The following is a 28,000-nucleotide window of genomic DNA, read 5'->3' as shown; positions in this document are numbered from 1 at the left end:
GGTTGTCAATCAGCGTGACGTCGGAATCGGTAGTGACGCCCCGTCGACAGAGCAGAAGAGAAGAAAATGAACTGCTCTGTTGACGTGAGGTCAAATAAAAGCGGAAAATTGCCCACAGTACCAGAACAGTTCGTCACAGGGCAGAACAGGCAGGTAGTTAATAAAAGAAAGAAACAACAAAAACAAAGTCCTGGAGAGCCCCTTTCACTAGAAAGTGTAGTTGAATTAGTTTAATAACAATGTAAGAGCTGTCAATCATAATCAGAGAGCCACCGTGTCTCATTGCACGGTCTCTGAGATGTTAAGACCATTTTTATCACTTGACATAAGGACATCATCACATTGTTACTGAATTACCTGTGTTACTATTACTAATATACTTTCCCTCTTCTTATTATTAATATTATTAATTTACCTTTGTGTTTTTTTTCTCCAGTGGAAAATGTGGGTACACAAGCTGGCAGTCCTGTCTTTGGCCCTTTCAGGTGTATTCACCCTCAAATGTTGTGAGTACTCTTGGTTTAGATTTCTTATTAAAAGCAGTGACCAATGAAATGACTTTAGGTCATCTCTTTATAAAACTGTCGCAAAAGTGTTAAAATAATTGTTTATAGGCAGAATATGTGGAAGACTCTGGGCAATGTTGGTTTGGCTTTCTTATTCTCCAATATTTCCCAATGATCGGAAATGAGAGTTCAAGCTTCAAATGTATTTTCTTCTGATAATGGTAAACTTTTCTTCATATTTACTCACGTGTTGCCTAAGAAAAATATGGTGTTCGCCATAATGCAACTTATTGTTGCAGGCTGCAAAGTTTCCTTGTGTGTGTAGCAGAGCACTCACCAGGTAGTGGAAGATTTCTGGATACATTACGGCTATGTGTGCATATTGCGTATTTGTATGTGCTTCTTTTTTTTCTGCTCATGAATGATCAAAAAATGCAATGGAATACTTATGGAAGGTAATTCAATGACAATCCTGAAGTGTTGTGCAGATGATCAGTAAATTTCAGTCCATATTTTCAGCGTTTTATTTTCTGCAGCATGTCAATTCTTTCTGCGTTTTTGACCCATTGAGTGGACAGGATAAAACCCATGCAAAAAATGCACCCAAAACGCATAAAAAACACGCTCATTTTCCGCTGCTTTTTTCTGCCAAGAGATGCAGAAACCTTGCAGAAATTTCTTCAAGCAAATAAGCAACGTTCGCACATAGCCTAGGAGTGAGATAAAAGCCGTTAGGGAAATTAATCAAATGGCGTTCTCGTTCTGCATACACTCCAGGTTTTTTTTTTTTGGGGTGGACTTTGGAAACTTTTCAGCTGTTTCCATTAATGTAGATATAGGGCAGATCTCTCCATAGTTCCTGCCCAGTAAGGATTTTTGGGGGACAGACAAAACTGCTTTGGACCTAGCAGTTGTGAGAAAAGTCAGATAAATTGGTTTTTAATAACTGAAATGTATTTCCTATCCGCAAGATAGGTAATAAATGTCTGACCAATGGGAGTCTCATCACTGGGAACCCCACTAATTAATAGAGAGGTTACCAGTTACTACTTACAGAGTACAACAACTCGGTTGTTTTCATCACCTCCATAAACATGCTCAACCATTTCTTTAATTAAACACCCCATCTCTTTTGATCTGGAGGAGGAATGGGTGACTCTGGATGATAATTGTCAATCAGAGGAAAACCTGTGGCTTCCCCCGTCGCTGTCCTGCTATGAGTGGCTTCCCTGTCCTGTCCTAGTATGCGTGGCTCCCCCATCGTTGTCCTGGTATACGTGGCTCCCCCCGTCTCATCGTTCTATGCATGGGCTTCCTCCGTCCCGTCGTTGTATGCATGGCTCCCCCAGTCCCGTCGTTGTATGCATGGCTCCCCCCGTCCCGTCGTTGTATGCATGGCTCCCCCCGTCCCATCGTTGTATGCATGGCTCCCCCAGTCCCGTCGTTGCATGCATGGCCCCCCCGTCCCATCGTTGTATGCATGGCTCCCCCCTCCTGTCCTGGTATGCATGCTTACTATTACAAAAAAACAAAAAACATACTACTCACCCTCCTCCAGCGTGCCCTCGCTGGTGTCGGCTTCCACCAGTTCTTCCTGCTGAGCGATCACGTGGTACCGCTCATTAGGGTTATGAATATGCGCTCCACACCTATGGGAGTGGAGACACGTGCATATTCATTACCTTAATGAGTAGTGCCACGTGATCGCTCAGCACAGGAAGAGCTGCCGGCGCTGGGACCAACAGAGATGCAGCGAAGACGCGGAGGAGGGTGAATACGATGTCTTCTGGAAGCCGGCGGCTGCAGCTGTCACTGTGTATGCTATTTAGCAGTGGCACAGGCTTTACCAACAGCCGCCGACTCCTGCTCCACCGCTCCCCCTCCCCCGCCGGCTTTCTGGACAATGACTTGTGTATAAGCCGAGGGCGGCGTTTTCAGCACAAAAAAATGTGCTGAAAAACTCGACTTATACACGAGTATATACGGCATGTACTCAATGTTGTGTAAAGGAGAATCTCTACTAATAAACTACTCTAACTTTATTTCCATTCTTAGGGGATTCTTCTATTTCTGAAATGAAGCAAAACATTCTGAACCTGTTGTCATGCTGGGATGAAAACCCCAATAGTGACTCTAAATCTAAACCTGGGTATCCCACTGGTGGAGAGGGCTATGGGTACAGGAGCTGCAAGGAAGTGAGGAAATACAAAAACAATGCAAAGGGTGAGAAATATGTAAATGTAAAGTATAAATGCAAGACATTTGTTTATTTTGAAAGATCTTTAAGGCACAGAGTATAGCAAACTATGACTATGATGACAATAAATAGCATCCAAAAAGACAATACACAATAAGCATTTGGTGTTTATAATGTGTCGTTTCAGTGGCTTTATTGTCTTCTTGTTATCACATTTAGATTGAACAGTTCACAAAAACAGTAAAGCTCAATAAAACATGAGATATACAGTATACCGTTGTGCACGCTGTGATATAAAGAAAGGCTCAATACCATCTGAACTGGTGTGATTATAGATGGAGTATACATGCTGACCACTGAAGATGGAGTGATGTACCAGACCTACTGTGACATGACAACTAATGGTGGAGGTTGGACACTGGTGGCCAGTGTCCATGAAAACAATATGAATGGCAAATGTACAGTAGGAGATCGCTGGTCCAGTCAGAATGGAGACAACCTCAATAATCCTAAAGGAGATGGTAACTGGGATAACTATGCCACATTTGGTCTACCAGATGGAGCCGCCAGTGATGACTATAAGGTGATTTGCCAGATATCTATATTTTTCATTCTTCTACCATTGTAATTTACCATTGTAATTAGAGATGAGCGGACCCCTGGATGTTCAGATCCGGCGGGTTCGGCTGAACAGTTACAAAAATTGCGGGTTCAGGTATCAGAACAGTACCTAGACCCGAACCCTGACTGCATTCCCTTGAATGGTGGGCCAGAACATCCAGTGTTTGCCACTCTGTCATGTGCATGACAGCGAGGCAAACATCACTTCTGATTGGCAGTTAAATCATCCCCGACGGTCAAAGAGCCGCGATTCCCATGATTTTGTAAGGAGGCGAAGGAAACATAAAGTAGAACACTAACTTTAGATTCTAGGACTCCTTCTGCTTCAGCTATCTCGGCTTCAGATGCCCGGTTCTCACAAATGACTTTATAATCAATTTATCCATGCTTAACTGTTCAACTTTACTTAGCAACAGGGTTCTTATTACAGATGCAACACAGTTCTCACGCAATAACATTCCTGGAGCTTTCCCTAGCAATCTCTGATTCTCCCGGCAATCTCTGCCCCGCTGGACATTCCCTGTCCCATATAACAATCTCTGTCCCTGCAATCTCTACCGCGCTGGACAATTTTTGTCTCGCCTGGCAATCTCTGCCTCACTGGACAATCTCTGTCCCTTCTGGCAATCTCTGCCTCTCCTGGCAGTCTCTGCCTTGCTGGACAATCTTTGTCCCTTCAACGGCGTCTGTGCCTTTAGGTCCACCAGCTTCCTCCCATTCCCCTTGTCCGGTTTCAATAGGAAAAGTTAAAAGGCTCGCCATATCAGATCTGCCTAATCCCGGCCGTAGGCCCTGGCTCCTCCTTGAAATGGTTACTGTGTAAGTTGGTGACCACTTGCATGCTGCCCAGCCTGGGGTCCCTTCTTGTCTTAAAACCAGTAATACCTTTACATGACCTAAATACATTATATTTATATTTTTTCTTGATTATTTGTTGCTAAAACGTTTTTCATTAAAATGAATAATTAAAAAGTTCTGTATTGCCCCAACATACTGTATTTTTAGGCATGTATTAGAGCAAAGAGATTGAGCAGAACCCTGTGTAAGGTGCCGGAGAGAGGTAGTCGTGGGAGAGCTGCTGCTTCCGCTCACTCTGGCATCCTACAGACAAAACGTGTCCCCATCCTGGTGTACTGCTGTGTGTGGGGTGTGTGGTGTAATGACTACTGTGTCTGCTAGGGGGCGCTGTGTGGATGTCCCAAGGGAGAGGATGAGTGGAAGAATACTGAGTGGCCGTTGTGTATCTCAAAGTGGCTGGCTTTGAGATGAAGGCTTGGTTATGTGCTGATCAGCAGAGCTGATCTTTCGTGCCTAGGTGTTAGGGAGAAGCCTTCAGGCAGCTGGAGAGATGGGCGGGTTCTAGCTGCCTACAAATCCACCCAGGGGTGTGTCTGATAACACCTATAGTAAAAGGCTATGTGAGTATGTGAAGGACCTGTGATGAGGTCATAGCCATGTGACCCGGTGGGCGTGGCTACGGACCATATATGGTGGCCAGGGTAGGTCACATGGGTGAATGCTGGGACCTGATTGGTCCAGTTTGGAAGGTCCTGTGAGGAGAAGGATCTCCTCGCTAACAGCCTGTGGAGCGGCTGTGTGAGCAATGGCGATGTGTACCTGAGAGCTCCCTGGAGGGAACTAACGTATGCGATGGTGAAGCCGCATAAGGAACCCTGACCAGTGAGATAACGCTGAGGCTGATTAGCCTATCCAATGGACGCTATGCTGATATGAACTGTATGTTGTATATTGCTGCCATTGTTTATGACGGTGAATAAACCTCACAGACTGATATGGTTTTATGGAAAACCCGTACCGGATGTGATTTATTTGCTGCCAAGCGAGTGTCCCCCAACCATGAGTGACAGCGCTACCTCACAATTGGTGGAGAAGGCTATGGGCAGTGGTGTAGCCTTGTTGCTGGGAGCAACGGATAAGGACTGCAAAATTCGGTGGCAAAGAGCAACGCTGAGCCAGGAGGGCTGACGGTTGTGGAAGCCGTGTGATGTGCTGCTGACCGGCCACGTGTGAGCAGAGCCTGTGACGGCCTGCAAGTGGGGAAGCCACTGTCCGGCTGTGGTTCTGGAAACCGTGGGGCGGCCTAGTGAGTAAGGCACTGTCCGGATCGGTGAGCCCAGTGCGGCCGCTTCCCCAGGAGAAAGAGACTGGCGATTGCTAGGGTGCCTCTGCGGAGAAGAGGTACCTGAGGACCTGTGTGGGCAACACAGGAGAAACGGACTGGTGTTCATGTGGTACTGACCTGGGTCAATGAGTAAAACGGTGACCCGTGTGGCCGACACAGGTATCGGACTGGTGTTCGTGTGGTACTGACCTGGGTCAGTGAGGAAGACAGTGTACCTGGAGGGTTCAGTGAGGAAAGGTCCTGGAGGGTCAGCCCTGGGAGCAGAGTCGGATCCCAGGAGCACGTGGTGTGACCTTGGACCTGGTGGGGCGCGAGTGTTGCACCCGCCGAGCCCCTGGACCTGGTGGGGCCGGTGTGTGGGGAGACCCTGGGAGGAGGGTTGCTCCCTGAATCGCACCCGGTGCGCCCTGTGTGTTGGACGGTCTCAGGTCGAGACAGGAGCGTCCTGAATAGCACACAGTCAGGACACGCGAGTTTTTTTGTGGTGTGTTTTTTTTCTTCTTTTTTCTCGACTCAGCCTGCGGTGGCTCAGTGGGAGTCAAGAAGGTGACAAGTGGCTTGATGTGGCTCATTGGGGTCGCGAAGGTGACAAGCGGCTTGATGTGGCTCAGTGGGGTCATGAAGGTGACAAGCGGCTTCCGGTGGATCTGCGGGTCCACGAAGACGGCGCTGCAGGAGCTGCAGTGACTCCAGCCGCTGTGTGTGAGAACAGCAACCGTTGGTCTCGGTGATCGGTGCCAGCAATGACTTGTCTGGTATCGTAAGAGACATAAACTGTGTGGTGTGAACTGTAGTCTGAGAAGACCGGTATAACAGACATGGGGAGATCCCGAAAGGGGGTGGAGTCCCAAAAGGGGGTGGTGACCCAAATCGGGGTGGTAGCCCAAAAGGGGGAGAAGTCACAGAGGGGGGCGGTAACCCAAATTGGGGTGGTAGTCCAGAAAGGGGCCGAGTGTGAAGATATGGCAGCACTGGTTGGCTCAGTGGGTATGTCTGGGAAACTGCAGTGTTCATGTATGTCATTTCCAGAATGTGGGATATTCTTTCCGGGTGATGACTGGCCGCAAGTGTGCACTGTGATGCTACACCGGGAAGGGATCTCGGGGCGGTTGGACTCAAAGAGTCAGGTGACTCTGGTAGGAACTCCTCTCACTTTCTGTCTGACCAAAAAATGGTCCAGGTTCGCTGTAAACATGGGGTCATGGTGAACTATGCTGTAGACAGAATAATGTTTGAGGTGCTCGAAGGCAGTGAGTGCCAAGGTGGCAGTATACCATCAGACTTAGTATATGCCTTGGATGTTGGCCGGGACTTTGTCAGGTTTGATGATATATGCCAGGAGGGTGGAGACGTTCCTACTGTTGGGCTAACCAATACGAAGACGGTGACGGCTCCTGACGTGGAAAGGTCAGAGGTCGAAGTGTCCGGGAAAAGGGGTACGTCAGCCCAACGGACGGACCAGACATCTCGTGACAAAACTGACGCTGACATGGTGGATAAGACGGCTGAAGTAGTCACACGGTTAATGGGTAGCTGGAAAGATTACTCGGCAGGTCGGAGTAACTCAGACTCTGGGGGTGACTGTGGCTCTGAGAGAAACAGGGAGCACAGACTAGAGGAGCTAGAGAAAGAAGTCTCTGAGCTCAAAGGTCACATGGTAACATGGCAAGGACTGAATAAGGCCCTCAGAGAAGAGGTGGATGAACATGTCAAACGAGAAAGAGTCCTGAGACAAATGGCCGAGCACAGGGTCGAGGAGCTCGAGAAAGAAGTCTTGGAGCTCAGAGGTCACCTGTCCACCTGGCAAAGTGTGAACAAGAACCTCAAGGAAGAGATGGAGGAACTCAGAGGACTAGTGAAAGGTGTTCTGTGAGAGAAGTTGGACGAAGACTTACCGCGGGTGAGCGTGAGTGATAATAAGACAGAACTGCCAGTAGCCATAGTGGCCAAGGGTCATGAAGTGATCCAATCGTGTGAAGTTGATGAGTTAAGAACTGAAGAAGACAGTCACCTGGTCGGGTCAACTGTAGTGAGGGAAGTGTCCGTGGTAAGGCCAGAGCCTCCTGGCCTGGAAGAGAGCAAGACCACATCCTTCAAGACTGTGATTGACGTTCTAGAAGACATGCAAGACGCCTGTGCGGAGGAAGGTGTGCATGAGGCTTTCAAAGAGGCGATCAAAGCCTGTAAGGTGCACTGGGCACCTGAGACTCGACAGTTGGTGATAGTATCAGCCAGAGAAGATACATCAAACCGAGTAGCTGTCCTGAAAGAGATGCATTTGCAGTGTCTACGTGTCAAACAATTGGTTAGGCAGAGTAATGTGAAGGCTGCTCGACTCCTGGAGTTAGCCAGGGAGGCTATGGATCGGCTGGGTTTGCGGAAAGACGTGGTTTCGGTACCCAAAGCTCTGATTGGGAGAGTCATTGGAAGATCCGGGAAGGTAATGCAAGACCTTGTGAATATCTCCGGTGTGGTGAGGGTGAGGATTCCTCCTGATAATGAAGACCAGGTATCCAGTGAAGTGGGTAGAATTCTCATCATGGTGGTTGGCTCCGCAGAGAGCCTGAGAGACTTTCGGATGCTCGTGGAGTATCGAGTGGGATACCTGCAAGAAATTGAGCAGTTGAGGCTGGACCGTCAGCGAATTAATAAAGAAATACGGAATACCAGGTGGCGGCCGCCTCCAACCCAAGATGTAAGGACCCGAAGGGTTCCTCCAAGTAGTGACATGGCAGGTGACCGAAGAGTGTCAGCAAGTGGTAGTTCGACTGGCAGGATGACGTTGAGAGACCGTAGTTCCTGTGAGACCCTGAATGAGTCAGACTCAGGTCAGACAGTAGGCCTGATTAAGACTGATGACCGTACCAACCGGGGGAGCTGGTCGGGGAATGGAACAGACAGGAAGAGGAATATGGTGCCTAGACAGTGTCTGATGACGCAGACAGACTGCAACTGGAGGGTCAAAGACAATGACTGATATTCTGACTGCTGGGGATGGGGAGGCCTAACGCAGAGATGAGGCCGTATGACAGATGGAGACGGTTCTCTCGACCTGGGGGGCAAGGTGTAATGAGTGCCCGGTCTCGAGATCCTGGTGTAAGATTGTGTTTTCAACCCCACAAGTTTGAACAGAGGGGCGGGGTATGTGGTGTAATGACTACTGTGTCCGCTAGGGGGCGCTGTGTGGATGTCCCAAGAGAGAGGATGAGTGGTAGAATACTGAGTGGCCGTTATGTATCTCAAAGTGGCTGGCTTTGAGATGAAGGCTTGGTTATGTGCTGATCAGCAGAGCTGATCTTTCGTGCCTAGGTGTTAGGGAGAAGCCTTCAGGCAGCTAGAGAGATGGGCGGGTTATAGCTGCCTACAAATCCACCCAGGGGTGTGTCTGATAGCACCTATAGTAAAAGGCTATGTGAGTATGTGAAGGACCTGTGATGAGGTCATAGCCATGTGACCTGGTGGGCGTGGCTACGGACCATATATGGTGGCCAGGTTAGGTCACATGGGTGAATGCTGGGACCTGATTGGTCCAGTTTGGAAGGTCCTGTGAGGAGAAGGATCTCCTCGCTAACAGCCTGTGGAGTGGCTGTGTGAGCAATGGCGATGTGTGCCTGAGAGCTCCCTGGAGGGAACTAACGTATGCGATGGTGAAGCCGCATAAGGAACCCTGACGGGTGAGATAACGCTGAGGCTGATTAGCCTGTCCAATGGACGCTATCCTGATAAGAACTGTATGTTGTATATTGCTGCCGTGGTTTATGTTGGTGAATAAACCTCACGGACTGATATGGTTTTATGGAAAACCCGTACCGGATGTGATTTATTTGCTGCCAAGCGAGCGTCCCCCAACCATGAGTGACAGCGCTACCTCACAGGTGCATCACACTTACTTGTGACGCATAGGCCTCCACTGGTTCCAGGTTTTCATCTTCTAGAACCTTCAAATGAAAAAAAACCCAGGGGAAACACTGAATGTGTTAAAGTAGTCAAACTTTTACTTGGCAGCTTACAGTCATTACAATTAAGCATATAGAATAGGGCCCAATGGGTTACAGTCTTTCCCACAGGTAGTGGACATAACTTCAGCCCTAGTTGATATAGTTAGAAAATCTCTCTTGCTAACTCCTCTAGCACTAGGAATTCTTCTCCACCACTGTTACGATTCCTCTGCTCAGAGTGTGATGGACAGCTCTGTCATCCTAGCCTGTGCTCGGGAGTGCTGAGGTGTCAGTGCTTTGACGGACAGCTTGGTTGACCTATCTGAGACTGGAATATGCAGAGATTTCCACAGGAGGTCCCTGTTCTTTGTAATTGCCTTGCTAATTAGGTGATTTGAACCCAATACCAATGAGTATGGTGGAAGATGATGCTGACAGAGTGCCAAGTAGGAACAATATATACAGCAACACGTGAAGATAAATAAAAACACCTTTATTGAAATATAAATGGGTGTACACTAAAAATAAATAAATAAAAAGGCATCCCAAATAAATGCGTAATGTTGGATTATAATGACCTACAACATAGGGTTAAATATATACCCATAAGGCACAGGCTCAAAAATATGAAAAAAGAAAAATAAATAAATATAAATAAAACCTTAATAAAGCCCCCAAAAAGAATTGTGCATACAGTGCACCATGTAATGATAAATATCCAAAGTTGTATATACACAGTGTACAAAAAATAATAAAAAAATAATAATGAACAACAACAGCTGTGCAAACAATGTATAAAATGAGAAGTGCAAAAAAATAAAAACCAAATGTGTGCTGTGGACAAAAAAGAGACACTGATGGAGTGCCACACGATGTGAAAAGAGAAAAAGAAGAAATGGGAGCAGGAGATGAAAGAAAAATACCTAATGAGCCGAAGGATGATGCCTAGGGATGCCTGTGAACGCGCCCCGACGCGCGTTTCGGAATAGAACTTCCTTCGTCAGCGATAAAAGAAAACTCCAGGGTGTCAGGGTCCTGACAGCACCGGCGTACAGCCTCCGCTAAGCAGGGACTCACCCGCACCGTAGGGACCCCTGGGGACAAGAACAGCCGGACAATAAAGATGCACGGGACCTGAATGTAGAAGATTAGAAAGCCGACACAGGACCTACGGTCATGTGAACGGGCTTAGCATCCTGCTTTCAGAGGAGGAAGAAAACTCAGAGTCGGGCAAAGCAGAGGTCAGGCACAATACAGGCAAGCGAGGTACAGGAGGGATAAACAGACTGGAGGTCAGACAAAGCCAAAGGTCATACACAAGATATCAATACAGTACCAGGGATGAGACAGAACGTACAGTCAGGGCCAAGCAGAGATCAAAAAAACAAACGGACATAGAAGGTACCAAGCAGAATCCAAAGCAAAATCCAGAGAACAGACCGAGTCATACACAGGGAATCAAGCAACCAGAACACGGCACTAACACACTCAGGGGTCACCACACAATGCCAAGGGCGAAAGTATAACTGACGGGGGATGGGAGCTTCCTGAGGCTATAAGAAGCCTCCCCAGAACCAATGAGAGGCCACCATAAGAGGTCCCAGGTGTGCAGGTGAGAGTCTGCACTGCGATCAGAACATTAACCCCAAAAGTGCCGGTCACCCAGCACTGGTATCATGACACAGGGCTTTCCAAGAGCGATCAGCGATACCGGCAGGGGGTCGGTCGCTGATCGCTGTCACACACAGCGATCTCGCTGGTGAGATCGCTGTTGTATCAAAAAACTTGTGACTCAGCAGCGATCTCGCTAGCAAGATCGCTATGTGTGACGGGGCCTTTAGACCGTGTTCTGACTACCCGTTTGTATTTGCCCCTTTGCATCTGATATTCTGCTTTTGACTTTTGTACTGTGTTCTGATTACCTGCTTGTTATTGCCCCTTTGCTTATCGGCTATTTCTCTGGTATTCTGACCCTGGCATGTGACCTGACTTACGACTTCGTATTTTCCCTCGGTTTACTACGTGCTGTTTTGGTATTGACCCCGGAATGTCTGACTCCGCTGATTCTCGGCCTGTCCGTCACAATCACAAGCAATGCACCCGGATTCCATCACTTCCCGCTCTGAGTTTGAGTCCATCTTTCCCTTCACCTTCGCAGGCTTTGGCCTCTTTCACACATCCGGTTTTCAGCATCAGGCGCGATGCGGCAAAAAGTGTATAAACCGGATCCGGCGCCGGTTGCCACCGGATCCGGTTTTTCCCCCATTCAGTTTCATTATTGCCGCATTGCGCCGGATACCTATGCGGCGTATCCGGTTTTTGCCTGATCCGGCAAAAACAGCCTGTCCGGCGTCTGGAAAAAACGTTCCATGTAACGTTTTTTTGCAGCGCCGGACAGGCTTTTTCCACAGCGCATGCCCGGACTCTGTGAATGTTAACCCCACAAGTGCCCGGCGAGAGAGAGATCTCTCTGTCACCCGGACACTTGTGAGAGATCTCTCTCGCCGGGCACTTGTGGGGTTAACACTCACAGTGTCTGGGTGAGAGAGAGAGATCTCTCTGTGGGGTTAACCCCACAAGTGCCCGGCAAGAGAGAGAGATTATCTTGCCTGGACACTAAGTGTTAACCCCCCATGTCTCTCTCTCTCCACCCCCCTCCCCTCCCCTCTCCTCCCCTCCCCTCTCCTATCCTCTCCTCCCCTCACCTCCCTTTCAGCAGCTGTCTCATTGGCTGCCTCTGTCCACCTCGTCCTGCGGCTCCTTTAATAATGTCCGAGCCGTATCGTCTCGCCGCACACACATCCGGTGTCACGGCTGCAGGCCGGATCCGGCGGCCCGGCTTTTCGCCGCACGCCGCCGGACCCCACACACCGGATGTGTGAAAGTAGCCTTACTGCACCTAAAGGACCTGATGTATATCTCAAGGTTCCCAGGCAGACAGATGGATTCTCAAGGAAGCGATCTATGGCAATCCACTGCCCCCGAGTATCAAGCTCACGTTATCCCTAGCAAACTATTGCCTATGACCACTGCTGTCACTTTACCACACTTTCTCTAACTACCCTTGACGCTTCCTGAAATTGGCACTAACTCTCAGTTCCCCCCTCCATAATCTGGGTCGATCGTCACAGTTAACACTGTCTAGGCTAAACTGCAGCCTCAGAGGGTTTTATGTTCAGATAACATACATTAATATAAAGTACATTTAACCACTTAGGGTGTCAGAGAGTAGAAATTCATCTCCACCACTCCTACACCTGATCCAGTAGTTACTTAATCATTCCATTGCCGCAAGATCTAAACACTTGGAACCTCCTACTACCTGAGACCTTCCTGGCACCTTTTCTGCCATTATAGGCCTCCAAAACTTCATGACAATGCAGTGCAGGCGCAGCCACCTGCTTATCAGAAGAAGGGACCAGGGTCACACAGGCTGTAGGAGGTTCACAGTGCTGTGGTCTGACTGCCATTTACTACATACAGTTAGGTTCATATATATTTCGACAGAGACAACATTTTTCTAATTTTGATTCTAGACATTACCACAATGAATGTTAAACAAAACAATTCAGATGCAGTTGAAGTTCAGACTTTCAGCTTTCATTTGAGGGTATCCACATTAAAATTGGATGAAGGGTTTAGGAGTTTCAGCTCCTTAACATGTGCCACCCTGTTTTTAAAGGGACCAAAAGTAATTGGACAGATTAAATAATTGTAAATAAAATGTTCATTTCTAGTACTTGGTTGAAAACCCTTTGTTGGCAATGACTGCCTGAAGTCTTGAACTCATGGACATCACCAGACGCTGTGTTTCCTCCTTTTTGATGCTCTGCCAGGCCTTCACTGCGGTGGTTTTCAGTTGCTGTTTGTTTGTGGGCCTTTCTGTCTGAAGTTTAGTCTTTAACAAGTGAAATGCATGCTCAATTGGGTTGAGATCAGGTGACTGACTTGGCCATTCAAGAATATTCCACTTCTTTCCTTTAATAAACTCCTGGGTTGCTTTGGCTTTATGTTTTGGCTGGCACACAGTATGGCTCTGAATACCTCAGAATTCATTCGGCTGCTTCTGTCCTGTGTCACAACATCAATAAACACTAGTGACCCAGTGCCACTGGCAGCCATGCATGCCCAAGCCATCACACTGCCTCCGCCGTGTTTTACAGATGATGTGGTATGCTTTGGATCATGAGCTGCACCATGCCTTTGCCATACTTTTCTCTCTCCATCATTCTGGTAGAGGTTGATCTTGGTTTCATCTGTCCAAAGAATGTTCTTCCAGAACTGTGCTGGCTTTTTTTAGATGTTTTTTAGCAAAGTCCAGTCTAGCCTTTTGATTCTTGATGCTTATGAGTGGCTTGCACCGTGCAGTGAACCCTCTGTATTTACTTTCATGCAGTCTTCTCTTTATGGTAGATTTGGATATTTATACGCCTACCTCCTGGAGAGTGTTGTTCACTTGGTTGCCTGTTGTGAAGGGGTTTCTCTTCACCATGGAGACTATTCTGCGATCATCCACCACTGTTGTCTTCCGTGGGCGCCCAGGTCTTTTTGCATTGATGAGTTCACCAGTGCTTTCTTTCTTTCTCAGGATGTACCAAACTGTAGATTTTACCACTCCTAATGTTGTAGCAATTTCTCGGATGGGTTTTTTCTGTTTTTGCAGCTTAAGGATGGCTTGTTTCACCTGCATGGAGAGCTCCTTTGACCGAATGTTTCCTTCACAGCAAAACCTTCCAAATGCAAGCACCACACCTCAGATCAACTCCAGGCCTTTTATCTGCTTAATTGAGAATGACATAATGAAGGCATTGCCCACACCTGTCCATGAAATAGCCTTGGAGTCAATTGTCCAATTACGTTTGGTCCCTTTAAAAACAGGGTGGCACATGTTAAGGAGCTGAAACTCCTAAACCCTTCATCCAATTTTAATGTGGATACCCTCAAATGAAAGCTGAAAGTCTGAACTTCAACTGCATCTGAATTGTTTTGTTTAAAATTCATTGTGGTAATGTCTAGAACCAAAATTAGAAAAATGTTTTCTCTGTCCAAATATATATGGACCTAACTGTAAGTGGTTACTGGACTAGAATTATGAAAATGGTTCAACTCTAGTATGGGTATAACATTTTGCAACTCTTAAATGTGTTTTCTCATGTTTTATCTTAAGAAGTACAGTGTGTTCTGCCTCTCTACTTCTTGCTTGCCTCTGTAGCCTCAGAGGAGCACAGGGCGATTGAGACTGGCTGGATACAGTGATCTGGTCAGCTTCAGAAAAGCACTTCCAAGCTCTAAAGCACAAACTAGCAAGTACAGTACAGTCCTTTTGCCTAGGAAACGGGGCCATCACTGATAGGCTGCAGAAGTGGCTGGTAACCTAAGCAACGAGCATGAAATTTTAGAATTAAAAATCCCTCTGTTTTTGAGAACAGAGAGGAATTTCAGTAAGAGGTATATTGCAAGATTTACTTATTTTTGCAACCTCAGCTTTAAAAAAAGTTGAGATACTGCATAAGACGTAGAGAAAACAACAGTACAATAATTTGGAAATCTCTTCTAGACATATTTTATTCACATCAGAACATAGAACACAGATCAGAAGGTGAAAGTTATTTATTTTCATTTGTAATAATTACCAAAATTAATTTAGAAATTGATGACAGCAACACATCTCAAAACGATTGGCATAGGGTTAACAAAAGGCTGGAAAAGTGGGTGATAGTAATGAAAAACATCTTGAGTGTCAATTTTCAACTGTTACATTATTCTGTATAAGAAGAGCATATTGGAGAGGCAGAGTCTCTCAGAAGCAAAGATTGTCAGGGATTCATCAATCTGTGAACAACTGCACCTAAAAATTGTGAACAATTTCAGCAAAATGTTCCTTAACCCCTTCATAACCCAGCCTATTTTGACCTTAATGACCTGGCCATTTTTTGCAATTCTGACCAGTGTCCCTTTATGAGGTAATAACTCTGGAACGCTTCAACGCATCCTAGCGATTCTGAGTTTGTTTTTTCGTGACATATTGGGCTTCATGTTAGTGGTAAATTTAGATCGATAATTTTTGCGTTTATTTGTGAAAAAATCAGAAATTTGGCAAAAATTTTGAAAATTTCGCAATTTTCAAATTTTGAATTTTTATTCTGTCAAACTAGAGAGTTATGTGACACAAAATAGTTACTAAATAACATTTCCCACATGTCTACTTTACATCAGCACAATTTTGGAAGCAAAATATTTTTTTGTTAGGAAGTTATAAGGGTTAAAAGTTGACCAGTGATTTCTCATTTTTACAAAACCATTTTTTTTAGGGACCACCTCACATTTGAAGTCACTTTGAGGGGTCTATATGGCAGAAAATACCCAAAAGTGACACCATTCTAAAAACTGCACCCCTCAAGCTACTCAAAACTACATTCAAGAAGATTATTAACCCTTTAGGTGTTTCACAGGAACTAAAGCAACATGGAAGGAAAAAAAGGACATTTTAATTTTTCCAACAAATTTTCTTTCAGCATCAATTTTTTCATTTTCACATGGGCAACAGGATAAAATGGATCCTAAAATTTGTTGAGCAATTTCCCCTGAGTACACCGATACCTCATATGTGGTCATAAACCACTGTTTGGGCGCACGGCAGGGCTCAGAAGGGAAGGAGTGCCATTTGACTTTTTGAATGGAAAATATGCTGGAATATTTAGCGCTTGCCATGTCGCGTTTGGAGAGTCGCTGTGTGCCTAAACACTGGAGCTCCCCCACAAGTGACCCCATTTTGGAAACTAGACCCCCCAAGGAACTTATCTAGATGCATAGTGATCACTTTGAACCCCCAGGTGCTTCTCAAATTGATCCGTAAAAAAAAAGTACTTTTTTTTCACAAAAATTATCTTTTAGCCTCAGTTTTTTCATTTTCACATGGGCAACAGGATAAAATGGATCCTAAAATTTGTTGGGCAATTTCTCCTGAGTACACCGATACCTCATATGTGGTCATAAACCACTGTTTGGGTGCACGGCAGGGCCCGGAAGGGAAGGAGCGCCATTTGACTTTTTGAATGGAAAATTAGCTCCAATCGTTATCGGACACCATGTCGCGTTTGGAGATCCCCTGTGTGCCTAAACATTGGACCTCCCCCACAAGTGACACCATTTTGGAAACTAGACCCCTTAAGGAACTTATCTAGATGTGTAGTGAGCACTTTGAACCCCCAAGTGTTTCACAAAAGTTTATAACATAGAGCAGTGAAAATAAAAAATCATTTTTTTCCTCAAAAATGATATTTTAGCACGCTATTTTTTATTTTCACAAGGGTAACAGGAGAAATTGAACCAAAAAAGTTGTTGTCCAGATTGTCCTGAGTATGCTGGTACCCCATATGTGGGGGGGGGGCACTGTTTGGGTGCACGGCAGGGCGCAGAAGGGAATGAGCGCCATTTGACTTTTTGAAATGAAAATTAGCTCCAATCGTTAGCGGACACCATGTCGTGTTTGGAGAGCCCCTGTGTGCCTAAACTTTGGAGCTCCCCCACAAATGACCCCATTTTGGAAACTAGACCCCCTAAGGAACTTATCTAGATGCATAGTGAGCACTTTGAACCCCCAGGTGATTCACAGAAGTTTATAATGCAGAGCAGTGAAAATAAAAAATCTTTTTTTTTCCTAAAAAAATTTTTTTTAGTTGCCAATTTTTTATTTTCACAAGGGTACTAGGATAAATTGGACCCCAAAAGTTGTTGTCCAGTTTGTCCTGAGTACGCTGGTACCCCATATGTGGGGGGGAACCACTGTTTGGGCACACGTTTGGGCTCAGCAGGGAAGTAGTGACATTTTGAAATGCTGACTTTGATGGAATGGTCTGCGGGCGTCATGTTACATTTGCTGAGCCCCTGTGTGCCTAAACAGTAGAAACCCCCCACAAGTGACCCCATTTTGGAAACTAGACCCCCCAAGGAACTTATATAGATGTGTGGTGAGCACCTTGAACCCCCAAGTGCTTCACAGAAGTTTATAATGCAGAGCCGTGAAAATAAAAAATCATTTTTTTTCCCTCAAACAAAATGAATTTTAGCACGCAATTTTTTTTCCACAAGGGTAACAGGAGAAATTGGACCCCAAAAGTTGTCCAGTTTGTCCTGAGTACGCTGATACCCCATATGTGGGGAGGGACCATTGTTTGGGCACACGTCGGGGCTCGGAAGGGAAGTAGTGACGTTTTGAAATACCAACTTGATCGAATGGTCTGCGGGCATCATGTTACGTTTGCAGAGCCTCTGATGTGCCTAAACAGTGGAAACCCCCCACAAGTGACCCCATTTTGGAAACTAGACCACCAAGGAACTTATCTAGATGTGTGGTGAGCAGCACTTTGAACCCCCAAGTGCTACACAGAAGTTTATAACGCAGAACCGTGAAAATAAAAAATCTTTTTTTCCTCAAAAAATGATTTTTTAGCCCGCAATTTTTTATTTTCACAAGGGTAACAGGAGAAATTGGACCCCAAAAGTTGTTGTCCAGTTTGTCCTGAGTACGCTGGTACCCCATATGTGGGGGGGAACCATTGTTTGGGCACACGTCAAGGCTCGGAATGGAAGTAGTGACGTTTTGAAATGCAGACTTTGATGGAATAGTCTGCGGTCGTCATTACGTTTGCAGAGCCCCTGATGTGCCTAAACAGTGGAAACCCCCCACAAGTGACCCCATTTTGGAAACTAGACCTTCCAAGGAACGTATGTAAGATGTGTTGTGAGCACTTTGAACCCCCAAGTGCTTCACAGAAGTTTATAATGCAGAGACGTGAAAATGAAAAAATCATTTTTTTCCACAAAAATAATTTTTTAGCCCCCAATTTTTTATTTTCCCAAGGGTAACACGAGAAATTAGTCCCCAAAAGTTGTTGTGCAATTTTTCCTGAGTACGCTGATACCTCATATGTTGGGGTAAACCACTGTTTGGGCACACGTCAGGGCTTGGAAGGGAGGGAGCACCGTTTGACTTTTTGAACGCAAAATTGGCTGGAATCAATGGTTGCACCATGTCGCGTTTGGCGACCCCCTGATGTGCCTAAACAGTGGAAACCCCTCAATTCTAACTCCAACCCTAACCCCAACACACCCCTAACCACAGCCCTAACCCTAACACATCCCTAACCACAAGCCTAACCCTAATTCCAACGCTAACCCTAATTCCAACCCTAACCCTAATTCTAACCCTAATTCCAACCCTAACCCTAATTCCAACCCTAACCCTAACCCTCTTTCCAACCCTAACCCTCTTTCCAACCCTAACCCTCTTTCCAACCCTAACCCTAACCCTCTTTTCAACCCTAACCCTCTTTTCAACCCTAACCCTAACCCTCTTTTCAACCCTAACCCTAATGGAAAAATAAAAATAAAAATATTTTCTTTATTTTATTAGTTGTGCCTACCTATGGGGGTGATAATCGGGGGGTTTATTTACTTTTTCTTTCATTTTGATCACTGTGAGAGTGATCAAAATGAAAGAATGGAATCTGCAGCCGGCAGATTCGGGCGGGCGCACTGCGCATGCGCCCGCCATTTTCTAAGATGGCGGCGCCCATGAACCGGACCCGCCGGACACCGGGAGCGACAGGGGGACTTAGAAGGTGCCGGGGGAGGTGAGAGGGGGTGAGGGGGTTATCGGAATCTGGCGGGGAGCAGAGGGAATGGGAGGGGGACAGATGATGACAGCGGCGGCAGATCGCCGCTGTCATTCAGTTGCGGGGGGGGGCGATCGCCGGTGGGGGGGGGGTGGAATCGGTGTCTCCAGCCATGTCCGATGCTACAGCAGCATCGGCCATGGCTGGATTGTAATATTTCATCAATTTTCATTGATGAAATATTACTATCGCTCTGATTGGCTGTTTCACTTTTAACAGCCAATCAGAGCGATCGTAGCCACGTGGGGGCGAAGCCACGCCCCCTGTGGCAAAGAACAAAGCCCCCTGTATCTGCGGGTCGGGTGACCTTTCAGTGACCTAGGTCACCCGACCCGCAGGGGGGCTTTAAAGTCATGACGCCACATAGGCGTCATGGGTCGTTCTGGCACGACTTTTCATGACACCTACGTGGCGTCAAAGGTCGTGAAGGGGTTAATGTAAAATTGAAAAGATTTTGAAGATCCCTTTATCTGCAGTAAATAATATCATCAAAGGATCACAATCTCTTGTGCACATTGAATCCTCCAGAATCTCTGATTGTTTTCATATTGTATAATGTATATGGTAGGATATTCAAAGTGTTTTAAAGGCTAATGGTCCATATTGGATGCTTGTGATCTGTGGGCCCTGCTACATTAGTGTCTATTTAAAGGGTAGCTTTACATATCCTGAATGGCAAAATGAATGCTAGGTATTATATAGAGATTTTAGAACAACATATGCTCTCATGTAGATAATTTCTGATCAGGGGGGTAATGATCGCTATTGAAGAGGTTGCGACTGCCACAAGGCCGGTGCAGGTGAGAGGCCCACTGACGCCAGCGCAAACTTTAACTGCATGTGCATTCTCAGACACATGGCAGTGACTTCAAGTGCTCTCGTTGCTTTCACGCTGAACTCAGCTGCTGAGTTCAGAAGAGGACGTCACAAGGCGGGTAAGCGTAGGGAAGGTGAGTAGAATCATTTTTTTTCTTTACATTAAAGATCAGCGGCAGAATGTATCAGGATGAGGGACATATATATATATATGTGTATGTATATGTATATACCAGTATGGGGCCAAGATGAGGGATATATAGACCAGGATGGAGGACATATAAATATACCAGGATGGGGCCAGGATGACGGACATATATACCAGAATGTGGGACATATATTGTAGCGTCTTCTTGGGCCTCCACATGGTTCCCCTCCTCCCACCATATGTGGAGCTCCAGAAATGTTTCCTGATAGGTACCTGTGCGAACAAGAACCTATCTTCAACATCCAAGTTGTTTGTACAGTGCTTCCATCTCCATATCCTGGGATCGGCAGCTGCAGTACCAGTGCCTGCTTAGGAGTGGTACCTGGCGGCTACCTGCAGCCTATTCTGTCTAAACTATCAGGAGCTCAAGTGAGAACCAGGTAGCCACTTAGCTACGCCCCTCCCTACTCAGGTCCGGCCCTGTGGCACTGTGGGTCCAAGAACCTATGTGTCCAGGATTAGGGACATATTGACCAGGATAAGGACATATACAGTTGTGTGACACATAATGGATGAAAATTAAAATGGTAATCCCCATACCTAAAGTGTAACATCACCACATAGCAGAGCGGAAGACATTAATAAGAAATATATATATGTCCTAGCTGCCATATTCAAACAATAATTCAAGTAATTAATATTATAATTAAATGTGCAAACAATAGTGCAAAGTACAATGCCAGAGTACTGCAACACATGCCGCTAGTTCACTAGTATCACTGTTTAGTAATGCGGCATATAATTTATGCATTTTTTATTATAACTTTTATGATATGTGAATTCACTGTATTGTACCTTGCACTTTATTGTTTGCGCATTTTTTCATACTATTATGAATTATTTTTATTATGGTTTGAATATGTTTGCCAGTTTATGAGATGTGATTGTATATTACTCTGGCATTGTACTTTGCACTATTGTTTGCACATTTGATTATAATATTAATTACTTGAATTATTGTTTGAATATGGTAGCTAGGACATATATATATTTCTCATTAATGTCTTCCGCTCTGCTATGTGGTGATGTTACACTTTAGGTATGGGGATTACCATTTTAATTTTCATCCATTATGTGTCAGTATGGTATATACGGATGTAGTATGATGCTTTGATTGAAAAAAAAAATTTTTCTTGAGAGATGTGGCTGTTTTCTGGCGCATGCGCCCTGAACTCGCCAGGGAAACACTGTGTTTCCGGCTTCATAGTACCTAGCGCGCATGTCAAATGACGTCAATAGGGGATTTCCCCGTGACGTGCGCGCTCGGTGAATGCTGGGAGGCGGTGGGCGTCTTCTGGCGATGACGTCGGGACGCATGCGCGATAGACATACTCCACCTCATTATGCTCACTATAAAACGCCGGAAGAATGTGTAATGGTGTATCCCTTTTTGATGAAGCTTAAGGGAAACGCGCGTCAGGGGTGACACGTGGCTCCAGAGCAATCAGGCACCATACTACATGGGTAAGCACTAAAAAGTATTTGTTCAACTTGGGGTTATTTGGTAATTTGCTGGCTGGATATTGAGGGCTGGTCCCTATATATATATATATATATATATATATGTAAATCCACTGCAATTTTTTATCTATGATAACTATTGGTGACTATGATATTGAATATAATTATTACTTGGTGTTGATAAGATACAATTTGCCTGTAACTTGCTTTGGATAACATTACCTAGGGATATGTGTCGTATTCATTGCATTTTAGGCATTACATATATGTACTTGTAATAAATAAATATATATATTTTTTGAAAAAAAAATTTTTGTGTATAGTACTCCTTTCTTTTTCTTTATGGGAAACAAATAGTAGAATTGCTTTCGGGCTTTTAGGGATTGACACCTCCGTCATTTCTTTAATCGCTTTAAGAACACCCTCCCAGAAGGCCGCCGAGGATGGACACGTCCACCATATATGCAACATCAAACCCACATAAGCCCCACATCGCCCAGCACAGGTTGGATACTCCTGGGAACCATTTATGTAGGACCAAAGGAACACAATACCATATAGATACTATTGTAGAACTAAGAACTAGTTTCCTGAGCTTTAGTGGCTATATTAGATTTATGAGAATGATGGAAACATTTATACCATTGACCTTTTGTAATGACCTTTTGTAAAGGATTGATGGAGCTCCCTTTACCACGCCTTACAAAAAGGAGGAAGCATTTCTGGGTCACTATCCAATAGAAGCTTACAGATATCTGAGATTGCATGTACAGAGTTAGTGGGAGCCATACATAGGGATTCAAACGAAGAAAGGGGCACACCCATTCTAAATGATGGGCAAAAGTTGAATATATTCAAAAGAATAGCTTTCTGTGGCCGATCACCTAGAATACCTGAGAGGGAAAGCAATACACCCTTAGAAGCCACATGATAAAAACACAAGGGGTTTCTTTTGTAGCTACCCAGAAAAAGGCTTGAGGAGACACCGTATCAGAATTTTGGGTTATCTGCTATTGGGGATAATGCTCCTAATGGGTCAATTAGAATTCCCTTTATACTGGGAATGTGGATAGTTTTGAGTGTTTGCCTGAGACTAAATGGAGTAGAGATGTTATTTCATAGGCCATGCATACCCACAGTTTAGATTCTCTGCAGTGCAAAATATCTAAGATTCTTGCATGGGCGGATGCAGGATAGTATTTTCAGCAGTTCGGCAAACCTATACCCCCCCCAAATCCTTTGAAAGCACCAAAACAGTACTACGAATTCTTGAGCGTCCCACTGACCAAACAAATTGGCTGAATTTACGTTGGACCCTCATCCAGAAGGAGGATGGGATTTATATCAGGATTCTTTGTAGTAAATACAAAAGTCTAGGCAATACAGTCATTTTGAGGATGTTAACCTGACCAAACCAGGAGAACTCTCCATGGTTCCAGGAATTAATATCTCCTTCTAAACTGGACAAAAATCGGCCAAAGTTCAAGTCAAACAACTCTGATAAATCTGCCGAAATAATGGTGCCCAAGTAGTTAATATGATTATTTGAGGGCCATTTAAATAGAAAATTAGATTTCAGAATATTCACCATTTGCAAGGGTAGGGAAATATAAATGGCTTCAGATTTTTCGAGATCCATCTTAAAATTGGACCAACTTACTAAAATGTGCCAGCTCAGACATCAGGAAAGGAAGCAAGATATGTCACCTCTCTGCTGTCCAGAATCCCAGAGTGTCAATCAGCCATATCCTCCTTCTTCTCTCGCTTCCTCAAACTCAATGTAGACAAATCTGAACTCATCATCTTTCCTCCATCTCACAGACCTTCTTTACCCGACCTAGCTATAACAATTAATGACATCACACTTTCCCCAGTACCAGAAGTCCGCTGCCTCGGAGTAACCTTTGACTCTGCCCTGTCCTTCAAACCGCACATCCAAGCTCTTTCTACCTCCTGTCGCCTCCAGCTCAAAAATATTTCCAGAATCCGTCCTTTCCTCAACCCTCAATCTACTAAAATGCTTGTGCATGCCCTCATCATCTCCCGCCTCGACTACTGCAACATCCTTTTCTGTGGTCTCCCTGCTAACACCCTCACACCTCTCCAGTCCATCCTTAACTCTGCCGCCCGACTAATTCATCTCTCTCCTCGCTACTCCTCCGCTTCTCCCCTCTGCATATCTCTTCACTGGCTCCCGTTCCCTCAGCGTATCCAGTTCAAATTACTAATTCTGACCTACAAGGCCATCTATAACCTGTCTCCCTCATATGTCTCTGAACTAATCTCCCGATACCTTCCCTCACGTAATCTCCGGTCCTCCCAAGACCTACTTCTCTCCTCCACACTTATTCGCTCCTCACCCAACTGCCTCCAAGACTTCTCCCGAATAGCCCCTATTCTCTGGAATTCTTTGCCCCAACAAGTCCGACTATCAACCACATTTGGATCCTTCAGACGGAACCTGAAAACCCACCTCTTCAAGAAAGCCTACAGCCTGCAATGACCCCGCTACCTCCTTCTCTCTCACCACTACCGGTGATATCACCTCAACCAACAACGGAACTGCTGCAACCCACCAACCTACTGTCTCCTTCCCCACCATCCTGTAGCATGTAAGCCGAAAGGGCAGGGTCCTCTCTCCACTCTGTATCAGTCTGTCATTGTTAGTTTGTTTACTGTAAGTGATATCTGTAATTTGGAAGTAACCCCTTCTCATGTACAGCACCATGGAATCAATGGTGCTATATAAATAAATAATAGTAATAATATGTAGATTAGTTAAATAAATTAGCAGGTCATCAGCAAATGCAGAATACTTATATACTCTGAGTCCGCTATTTTGGTTCCCTGTATATCAGGATTGGCACGTATGGCCTCCAGACGATGCTCCATTATCAGGATATACAACACTGGGTAGAGAGGGCAACCTTGTCAAGTACCATTCTTCATGGTAAAGGGGGCCAAAAGAGAGCCTTTAATTTTTAGCTGGGCTGAGGAGGAGTGGTAGAGAGCTAAGTTTTTTTAAGTAAATACAGGACCCAAACCAATGTGGCTCAGGGTTTGAGAGAGAGAAGACCATGAGATCCTATCATAAGCTTTTTCAGCATCAAGCGATAGGATCATTAAAGGCGGTTTTGGCATGTGTGCATGATTAATAATATCTATTGTTTTCAAAGTGTTATCCCATGCCTCCCTTCCTGGTACAAAACCCACCTGCTCTGGGTGTATTAAGTGAGGGAGGTGGGATTTAAGTCTATTGGCCAAAATCTTGACATATTTTTAAATCTACATTTAATAAAGAGATAGGCATATAGCTATTACATGAGTTGGGGTCTTTCCCTGGCTTGGGAATTACTGCAGCATGTGCTGTTGTGGAATGGGGAGGAAAGAAAGTAGACTCTGATATGGAATTAAACGATTGTAATATTAATGAGAGCAGGGCCCCCATCAGGGCATGACAGCCCTTACTGCTGTATGGGGCCGAGTGAACAGCAGTACCATGGGAGCGGCCGAGCCTGCAGCGCACACATCAGCAGAGCCGCCACGGCGCCCGACATCCGAAAGTTAGAGAAGTGCTGAAGGACCTGTGGTGACGTCATCATTATCACAGGCCTTCAGCATTTATCAGCTCCGCCCCCTGATAACATGACGATGACATCACCACAGGTCCTTTCAGCTCACACAGCAGCAGCTCCATCTTCGGCACAGGAGCGAGGTCAGGTAAGAAGAAAGTTTTTATTTTTGAAAGGGGCAGTATGTATCCCTGGCAGAATGGAGACAGGGCGCAGGATTGGAGACACACAGGAGCAAATATGGAGACGGGGCAGGATTGGAGACACACAGGGCCAAATATGGAGACAGGGGGCAGGATTGGAGACACACAGGGGCAAATATGAAGACGGGGGCAGGATTGGAGACACACAGGACCAAATATGTAGACACGGGGGCAAAATGCAAGACATGGGGTAGAATGCAAGACACGGGGGCAGAATGAGAGACGTGGAGGCAGAATGCAGACATGGGGGCAGAATGCGAGACATGGGGGCAGAATGCGAGAATGGGGGCAGAATGCGAGACATGGGGGCAGAATGCGAGACATGGGCCAGAATGCAGACATGGGGGCAGAATACGAGACATGGGGGCAGAATGCGAGACATTGGGGCAGAATGCAGACATGATGGGGGCAGAATGCAGACATGATGGGGGCAGAATGCAAGACATGGGGGCAGAATGCAAGACATGGGGGCAGAATGCAAGACATGGGGGCAGAATGCAAGACATGGGGGCAGAATGCAAGACATGGGTGCAGAATGCAGACATGATGGGGGCAGAATGCAGTTATGGGGGCAGAATGCAAGACATGGGGGCAGAATGTGAGACACGGGGCAGAATGGACATGGGAGCAGAATGCAGAACGTGGGGGCAGAATGCAAGACATGGAGGCTGAATGCAATACATGGAGGCAGAATGCAAGACATGGGGGCAGAATGCAAGACATGGAGGCTGAATGCAAGACATGGAGGCTGAATGCAAGACATGGAGGCTGAATGCAAGACATGGAGGCAGAATGCAAGACATGGGGGCAGAATGTGACTGAGACATGGGGGCAGAATATGACAGTGAGTCACAGGAGGGGGCTGAATGTGACAGTGAGACACAGGAGGGGGCAGAATGCGAGACATGGGGGCAGAGTGGACATGGGGGCAGAATGTGAGACATGAGGGCAGAATGCAGGATGTGGGGGCAGAATACAAGACATGGGGGCAGAATGCAGACATGGGGGCAGAATGTGACATTGAGACACTGGAGGGGGCAGAATGTGAGACATGGGGGCAGAATGTGACAGTGAGACACAGGAGGGGGCAGAATGTGACAGGAGGGGGCAGAATGTGAGACATGGGGGCAGAATGTGACAGTGAGACACAGGAGGGGGCAGAATGTGACAGTGAGACATAGGAGGGGGCAGAATGTTACAGTGAGACACAGGAGGGGGCAGAATGCGAGACACGGGGTCAGAATGATCATGGGGCAGAATGTGAGACACGGGGTCAGAAAGGACATGCGGGCATAATGTGACAGTAAGACACAAGAGGGGCCAGAATGTGACAGTGAGACACAGGAGGGTGCAGAATGTGACAGTGAGACACAGGGGACAGAATGTGACAGTGAAACACAGGAGGGGACAGAATGTGAGGCACAGGGGCAGAATGTGACAGACACAGGAGGGGGCAGAATGTGACAGTGAGACACAGGAGGGGGCAGAATGTGAGACACAGGGGGCAGGATGGGAGACACATTAGCAGGATCATGGGACAGGATGGATACGATGTAGACATATGGGGCAGGATCTGGAGATCATGTGGGGGCAGAATGGATACTCATGAGGGCAGGATGAGAGAAAATATGGCTGGAGCCAGGATGGGGGATATTATTACCATAGGGGCTAATTAAGGGATATTATTACTGCAGTGATGTATTTATTTTATTTTTTTGAGGATACTGTTTTAAATGGGGGGAGGTTCTGTTACTGTGCAGAGTGACACTTTGTCACCTTTTTTTCTTCATCTGGTGTAGTGTAGAAGTTGGGAAAAAAATTAAGTAATGTGTTCTGCAAGTGGAGCTCTAGATAACTGTTATTTCCTGCAGAGACGAGCCCTGGCTGGAAGACGTGATGGCGATCTGCGCTGGATGAAGGATGAAAAGCAAAGATGAAGGACTTTACCTTGAGACGTCACTGGTGAGTCAGTGTGTTACCTGTACAATGACACTATACACTATATACAGTGTGCCTTTGTACAATGTCACCAGTGATCACAGTATTACCTGTACACTGGCACTATAAACAGAGGTCCTGTGCGTAATGTCACCAGTGATCACTATATTACCTGTACACTGACACTATATACAGTGCTCCTGTGTATACTGTCACCGGTGATCACTGTATTACCTGTACACAGACACTACATACTAAGTACAGATCTCCTGTGTATAATGGCACTTATGGTGATAGTAATATGTTTTATTATTAATGATCAGTATTGTAGTATCCAGTCACCATGTGCTGGTAATATGTGGTCTGGTCATGGTGCGGTGGTATTTGTCCCTTGTATGTGCTATTATTCTGTCACTGGTGGTAATATGTGGTCTGGACATGGTATGGTGGTATTTTTTCCTTGTATGTGCTATTATTGGTCACCATGTGGTGGTAATATGGTGTCTGGGCATGGTGTGGTGGTATTTGTCCCTTTGGATGTGATATTATTGGTCATTTTAAAAATTGAAAAATACATAAAAAATATACCTAAATTGTATTGGATATTTTAGCAAATGTTTAAAGGGAAGGTGCCGCAATTTTATATAATTTGCAAAAAAAGAGTAAGTAACAAAACATGTTGTTTCAGCAAATGTTGTACTAACCAGGATTTATGGTTTG

The 28,000-nt window shown here is 45.7% G+C and overlaps 1 protein-coding gene across 10 annotated transcripts in view; it reads left to right on the top strand.

The window, feature by feature from the left end:
- LOC141098268 (intelectin-1-like) overlaps positions 1 to 28,000 on the top strand; it is a 115,147-nt gene that overhangs the window by 41,760 nt on the left and 45,387 nt on the right. For all 10 annotated transcript variants that reach the window (XM_073585905.1, XM_073585903.1, XM_073585913.1 and 7 more), the window contains 3 exons: positions 437 to 506; positions 2,562 to 2,729; positions 3,039 to 3,286. In XM_073585905.1, coding sequence (XP_073442006.1) covers positions 443 to 506; positions 2,562 to 2,729; positions 3,039 to 3,286 — 480 coding nt within the window. In that variant the 5' untranslated portion in view covers positions 437 to 442. The remainder of the gene's footprint in view (positions 1 to 436; positions 507 to 2,561; positions 2,730 to 3,038; positions 3,287 to 28,000) is intronic.

This window comes from Dendrobates tinctorius, unplaced genomic scaffold (assembly GCF_039654945.1).
Source record: "Dendrobates tinctorius isolate UK_male_01 unplaced genomic scaffold, ASM3965494v1 ptg000089l, whole genome shotgun sequence".
NCBI classification, from domain to species: domain Eukaryota; kingdom Metazoa; phylum Chordata; class Amphibia; order Anura; family Dendrobatidae; genus Dendrobates; species Dendrobates tinctorius.
Note: the sequence above shows the minus strand (reverse complement) of the source record. Positions and strands in the feature narration are given on the sequence as shown.